General features: G+C 50.6%; 1 protein-coding gene across 1 annotated transcript; it reads right to left on the bottom strand.

The window, feature by feature from the left end:
• Window positions 1–333: 333 nt before the first annotated feature.
• BATF (basic leucine zipper ATF-like transcription factor) lies at window positions 334–5563 on the bottom strand. Its single transcript, XM_066552612.1, has 3 exons — window positions 5299–5563; window positions 3398–3502; window positions 334–983 (listed from the first exon to the last, which is right to left on the bottom strand). The coding sequence occupies exons 1-3, from the start codon at window positions 5362–5364 to the stop codon at window positions 777–779; spliced, it is 378 nt and encodes a 125-aa protein (XP_066408709.1). The 5' UTR covers window positions 5365–5563; the 3' UTR covers window positions 334–776.
• Between the last annotated feature and the right edge of the window lie 1723 nt (window positions 5564–7286).

Raw genomic sequence — 7286 nt, 5'->3', positions numbered from 1 at the left:
CAGCAGCAGGGAGCTGAGAGGGTCAGCAGGGAAGAGACCTGTGGTACTACATGGCATGGCACACTCTTTAGCCAGGTTGAGCCCTGCAGCAAAGAGGGACCCATCCTCCCCAGGGACCTCATCACCCCACAAACCATTGCTCCTCAGCCTGCCCAGCCTATGTGCATGGGCCCCCCTTCTAAAAGTGGGGCTCTGATTGCTGGCGCTGGGTTAGACTCCTGTGCATACAGGGCTGCTTTCTGGGCCCCAAGTTATCCCATCCTGCTGCCTGTGTTTTCACTGTATCACACCAGGCCTTAGGAGTAACTCAAATCCTATTTTAGAAACAAAGAGTTAAGCATTTTCAATCTTTATTTTACAAAAATAAACCAGTTTTGCCCTGACACTCTGTGGCCCCCAACCTTCCCCTCCACCCCTGCTCCCTTTCCTCTTCCTGGAGGTCTGGCTGTTGCGTGACACAGCCAGCTGCTCTTATGGAGGCTGCCAGAGCTGCACACTCCTGTGAGTCTCCCCAGACAAGGAGCAGAGAAGGGGGATGGTGCCCTTTTGTGACTGCCTCTTCCTCCCAGAATCCAAGCTGGAAACTGTCCAAACATGCCTCATGGTGGCTCTGCCATTTCTGCACAGGAAGCAAGTCTTAGGCAAATCACTCAGAATACATACTTTAAGAAGGAAGGTCTGTCTGTCCAATTCCTTCCCTTGGATGGGAAAGCAAGCCCCACAAAGTTACTTCTTGCCATCAGTGGAGCTGGCAGGCTGCTGTCCTCCTGGCTGGCTCAGTGCTGGAAGCGTGGGGAGCTGATGTGGGGCTGGTGAAAAGAGTGTGTGGCATAAAGCACTTCTGGAGGTGGTGGAGGGGATGTCAGGATGGAGCAGAACGGTTCATGGGAGCTCAGCATTGAGGTGAAGTGCTTCATTTCCTCTGTCAGCTGCTTGATCTCCCGGCGCAGGGCAGCATTCTGTCTCTCTAAGTCTTCACTCTCCTGAGGAGACAAAACCACAGGGGCTTCCTCAGTATGCGGACCCACAGGGATGAGCTAGGGACATGAGAGTTGTGGTCCTTTGCCTCTCTGCCCCACAGAATTTCCAGAACGATATATTTCTGGTAAATTCATCACAGAGCCACGCCTGGGCAAACCCTCCTCCCCCAGCTGGCCAGGCCGGGTGTGGGTGCGATGCCGGCAGCCCCAGCCACGCTCCCCAGGCCCGGCTTACGAGAAGTGCCTGTGGCTTGCTCCCGCCCAGGCTTTCTCGCTCCCGCTCATGCACACACACATCTCCGGGCACTTCCCGGGCAGCCCAGCCCCCGGGGAGAGCACGTTGAATAACTGCCGTCTTTAACCAGAAAACCACCTGCCACAGGAAACCTGTCATGGCCCTGGAAAGAAGAGACTCACTGCTTCCTGCTAGCCTCAAGGAAAGCAGCGGCCTTTGGGGAGGAAGAGGAGACGTTTGAGTCAGAAGAAAAGAGAAACTAAGGCCTCAGAAGAACTGAATTAATACTGGTATGAATGAGAATAACAACAAAGGGGTTAATAATGATGCTCAGCCTTGTCTCAACAATACTGAGAGCATCAAAGCCTTTGATACCTCTGCTTCTGCTGAAGTGCAGCTAGCTCCAGGCTGAAGCATTGCAGGCATCAACAGACCATGAAGCCAGCAGCCTGGGCAGGAGCAGAGGATTGGAAACTCAGTTGAGAGTGCTAAAGCAAGACCCAGCACTTGGAGGCTCTGGAAAGCTGCACCACCACCTTTGCAAAGCAAACTTTCTGCTTGCCCCTCTGCTGCCATGCTGATTCCAGACGGTGCCCACTCTGTGCACAGGTTGAAATGCACCCAGCAATTACAGCTGCTCCCACAGCAGGAACTCACACAGCAAACAGCATCTCTCAGGGGAGACCATCTGGTTTGGAAATCATGACTGTTGTTGAACTCAGGAACTGATGGGAATCACCCAGGGGCCAGGAGTCCCAGCTTTCCTATGACTCATTCCCCTCAAAACACAAGCTAGAAAACCCTGGGGCAGATGGAGCTGGTGGCTCCTTTCATACCACCATAGCTCAAAAGGAGCCATGCTTTTCTGTGAAAAACCACATCAGAGAAACGAAGTCCCTGATGCAGAAACATCCAAAGGCAAAGGGTGCTCAGGGAATGAACCCAGGAGCAACAGGGGGTCACTGTCCACTGGAACTGAAAAGAACCTAGCAGAAATTTACCATCCATCATCTACTTGCCTCCCTGCATTTTTCATCTGCCTGTTGGGATCTAAAATGGACTTAGCCCCACTGCCCCATCCCAATGGGAAGGCAGGGACTGTGTGCTATCAGTGGTAGCTGAGCAACAGTAATCTCATAAGCAAGTGCTCTAAGAAAAGCAGCCCAATTCTGCTTGGTGCACAGCTAGGCAGGATTTTCCTGAAGGAAGCTCAGAGCCCATACCTACCTCTAGGATTACTGTAGAGAGAGCACTGACCCCAAGGAAAGGGTATTTTCTCACCTCTCTCAGACACAGCTGCCCAGAGCCACTGCTGCAGGCTGATGTAATGCAATCAGCCTAGAACCATGTCAGCTCGAGAAGGCTCATCAGCTACTGAGAAAAGAGTGAAATCTCTCCCTTAAACCTAGCTCCAACCGTGGACTAAGGGCACTATGTAAGGAGGAAGGTTCAGAAATGGATTCTCAATAATTATTTCCAATTATGGGAACATGGAGACTGCTAAATCAAAGGATGTTTTTTTGAACATGAGCTCAGCTACCACTTTTCAAAAGACAGCCAGGTCCAGCACAGGGATAAAGATGGTTTCTGCCCCTGCAAGCTGCATGTTCTTCACCCTTTCCATGAGTGGCCCAAAATACATGGGACACATTTATCCATGTGCAAAATGCAGAGCATCCCAGCCCTTATACTTGAGCACTGACCCCATACACCTGCCCAAACACACACAGCCAGAAGTGACCATCCCTCCTGAAAGGCAGATATCTAATCCCTCACACTGGGAAGAGTTGTTAGGGGTGCCCACAGTGGCACAGAAAAGTATCTTTGTATGCTGTTGCATCTCTGCATAAGTGGTGGCATGAATCTCAAACCTGGGGAGAGCTAAGCCAGGTGAGACTATGCTTTCAAAGAGCTCAGTCAGAAGAGGTTGGGAAAGGAAATTACTAATGAAAGACTGAGAGATAAAGATGGATTCAAAACTAGTTGCAAAACTAAACGCTTCAGTGGCAGTCATCCTGGGCTATGTGCTCTCACTGCAAGCACTGACTCCTACATCCTGCCCTGGCCTCACTTCTCCTGTCCTGACTCCACTGAGCATCTCTGCTCCGAGTCCCAGGGGAAAAGCACAGGTGTCTCCTATGAGTCCTAAGCACCAGGGAGGAGAAAGGGTGGGAGTGCTCACCAAGTGCAGTGTGTCTGCTTTCTGGGTCTGCCTCAGGCGGCTCTTCTGGGCAGCAATGCGATTCTTTTCCCTCCTTTGGACTTTCCTCATGTCATCAGAAGAGTCCTAGGAAAACAAGGCATGGAAATGACTGGGTATTCTCTCCCTTACCCTCCTCCTGCAGGGCAGTAGTTGGGAGAGGGACACAGCAGATAACATCATTGAAGCACAGGACACACCCTCTACAACAGTACAAAGCTGTGGGCCAGGGATGTGATGCCTTTAGTACCCCTGTTGCCAGGAGGGGCACATCTGACATCCTTGGGGATCCCAGCACAGCTGGGAAATGACCACTCTTTCTTGACCAACACACTGGCCTGGGATATAGTTTGATGGACCAGAGAAAGGACCTCCCTCTGGAAAAAAGACAATTTGAATTTTTCTACAGAAAACCATTTCCTTTCCTGTCTCTCTGCAGGGCAATGACACTGCAGACATTCCAGCTCCTTGGCTATACCATTTTCCCAGATATTCAGCCTGTGTTTTCCTCTTTTCACCCCTGTTGGTCCCTCCCTTCTCCATCACCCTTCTGTCTCAGGCTTTATTTGTTGCAGACCCTCACAACACAATATGGCCCCTGCTTTGTTTAACTGGACAGACTCAGAGCTTTTGTTTTTAACACAGATCTTATTTGCTCCACCTCTCTTATCTCTGTCCTTACTCTTTTCTGGAGTCCCCTGTTAGCAATGCCTGCAGTGCTGACTGCAACACTCCCAAGCCCCTTAGGCAGGGGAGGACAGAGGTCTCCAGGCTTCATGCACCAGCCATTCTCTGCTGAGATCTGGTCCTAATGCTGCCTTCTGACAGTTGAAACTGTCACACAGACTTTCATCTTCTATTTTCATATTGCACTGCCCCTCTTGTGGACTCTTTAACATTCACACCACCACTTCTCCACAAGACTACAAAACTCAGCCACAAAAGTTATCTTCCCAGCCCATTTATCTGTCCACATCCTCTCCCCCCTCCCCCAAACCCAAGATATTTTTCTTTGAACTTAACCGTTTTATCCTTGCCTTCAATACCCTGAAAACGTCTCAGATATAGCACCTCCCATATCCTGCATCAAGTGCAGTCCCTATCCTTTAGAGATCCTTGTGCTTTATCCCTGTCTTTACTAGGATGCAAGCCAGGATGAATTCCCATCCTTGTTTGGAAGCCAAAAATCATCTGCTTTGATGAACCCCAATATTTCTGAGCAACGTCTCAGGCACTTGCTCTTGTTGCCAGCCCTAGAGAAATGGCAAATGACTGATAAAATAAAGGTTAGCCAGAAAAGGCAGTGAGAATACCTCAGATTCGTGTCTGTATCTGCCAGCAAAAGACCTACCATTAAGGTATGCCATGCAACAAAACAAAATCCCTCTGTGAAGCATCACTGACATGAAAAACTGCTGAGGCTGAACAGTAAAGAAAGTAGATCCAAAGTAGCAAGGCTTTTCTGGGTCCCAAGTGCTGTCCAGAGAAGCAGGAAGCAGGCAGGTTGCCCCTGAGCTGCCCTGCTCCACAGCCAGGAGGTGCCTGCTCAGGCTGCTCACCAGAGCACCAAATCACACTAAAACTTCCTGCCTGTCTGGCATGTATCACAGGATCCACCATGCCAGGGGGTCCTGGGCCCCCAGCTGCCCCTGGTGTAGCCCCAGGGAACCAGGTCATCTCTCTCTGCCCATACCCAGCTCAGTGGCTGGAGTTCTGCCAGGGCCCCTGGCTGAGCCCTGCATCTCTCTCCCTACAGCCATTCTTAGAAAGCTCTGCCACATTGCACGGTGAAAACACAGACAGTGGGTGCCACCCTACTTCCTGCCCACCCGTGGCCCACCCTGAAGTAGCTGGGCAGAGCTGGGGAAGGGCCCCTGCTTTACCTGCTTGCTGGGAGGGGGAGACTGGCTGAAGCTGCTGGAATCACTGCTGTCAGAGCTGTGGGGCATAGCTGCAGCTTCTGGCTCCCAGGGTCTCTTCAGCTTCCTTTATGCTCTTGGTGTGCTTGCTCTCTGTCTTGCTTCTCTGCCTCTCTGTCCTCCTGTGTCACCTCTGATGTGGCCCTTGGCTTCCTACTCTCCCCAGTCCCAGAAGCTCTCTGTCCTCCTGCCCAGCACTCCGACACTTTCGCTGCCTCTCCTCTCACAGCCTCTGCACCTCCCTTTAGATCTTTAGGTCTCCTGTGGTTTCACAGAACCTCAGGGATGTAAGCTGAAAGTCACGTGGCCGGAAACTTTAAGGCAAAGAAGTAAAGTTACAGAAGAAGAAATTTTTTTTTTTAAACCAATTAAGAAAAAAAAAAAAGAAGAAGAAAAAAAAGCACATCTGGGAAAAACGAACTTCAAAATAGCCTGAAAAACCCCCGAAAAACACCTTCAGGCAGTTGAAAAACAGCACGATGGGTTTTCTCTGAGACAAACAGCAGAGATGGAAAGGAAGAAAAGCCCCAGCTCTGGCTGTGAAACTTGGACCCTCAGAGGAGGGCTGTGCGGAGGAGGTGACACTGGGAGCCCCAGAAATTCCAGGGCTACTGTGTCCCATACTAACCCTACGCAGGCAGGAGGTCAGTCCAGCTCCAGGCAACCTCAGTGCCCCAGCACAGCTGAGGAAATTCCCAAGCAGGCACACATGTCCCCACAAGCCGCCCACCCCCTCCTGCCGCCCCCGACAGCACTGACGCGGGTCCCGGGGAGGGGACGGGCACCCTCGGCAGCTGCCACATCAACACTGCTCGTGCAGGTGGCTCATGTGGGCACGATGTAGCACCAGTCCCAGTTAAGAAGAAAGGCTCAGGATCATAGAACATTTGGATTGGGTTGAGTAGGACTAGTATTTTCTGTAAAGCAAAGCTATTTAGCACTTTAAAACATTCATTAGTATGTCACCACTGGCCAGAAGGAAATAGCAGCCCTGGGAGACAAAGTGCTGGAAATCTATGGATCAGCCCATGCAGACAGGAGCAAGGAGAAGCTGCTTTGGATCCCCTTCTTTGTCCCCCAGTCTGTGTTCCCTGGGACTACTTCTACCCTTAGTATGAGTCTCAGAAGACTAAAGATGTGCAATCAGCTCCCAGGACAGCAGTGCTTCAGGGGTACCCTCAGAGTACTTCGTGCTAGTGGCTCTAGAGGTGACAATGCAGGAGTAGGAAGTGCCAAAGCAGGGACCATTCGCTTTCTGCTCTGCTCATGTCACCAGATCCAGCAGGGTGAGCAACATGCCAACAGGCTCTCCATCCACAGACAGAAGCACATGACTTCAGAACTGCATGTGCAGCATTAAGTTCTCTTGCATGTGCAATAAGGAGCAGACCTAGAAACAGGCATGAACCCATGTACAGTAACTCACTCCCATGGAAAACAGCAATTCCCAGTTCCCAACTTACTGTTTTTTGTTGTCTGTGGGTCTTTTGGTTGAGTTTCTCCTGCCTCAGGCAGGAACAGCTGGCAAGTCTCAGCAGCAGGACATAGGTAAGGGCACTTGAGATGCAGTCATCATTTGGGAAAGAGTATTGGAAATAATTTCTATATTGCAGCACAGAAAACACACTTGCAGAGAAGCATGAGCTTGGAAGACAGTGCAGACTTGCATGGGCACTGCCAGCATTTCTTCCCATCCTTGCCACTCATGGAGCCAACAAAGGAGCAAATATGGCCAAAACCAAGAACTGCTGCAGGCTGGGTGGCTCAGGGAAATCTCCTGATTTAGCTCCAATAGCAAAACTACTCCATTTGACCCATTTCCCTTTTTAGAAACATCCTGTGCCACTGGTGTTCTACTCTTAGCCCTTTTATCTGAACATTTCACAGCACTGAGTGTATTTTTCCTCCTGATGTGCTGTATGGATATGCTAGGATCCACCACTTTTTAACAC

This window comes from Molothrus aeneus, chromosome 6, assembly GCF_037042795.1.
Source record: "Molothrus aeneus isolate 106 chromosome 6, BPBGC_Maene_1.0, whole genome shotgun sequence".
Lineage (NCBI taxonomy): Eukaryota > Metazoa > Chordata > Aves > Passeriformes > Icteridae > Molothrus > Molothrus aeneus.
The sequence above is the reverse complement of the archived record's forward strand: the minus strand, read 5'-3'. Positions and strand labels throughout refer to the sequence as shown.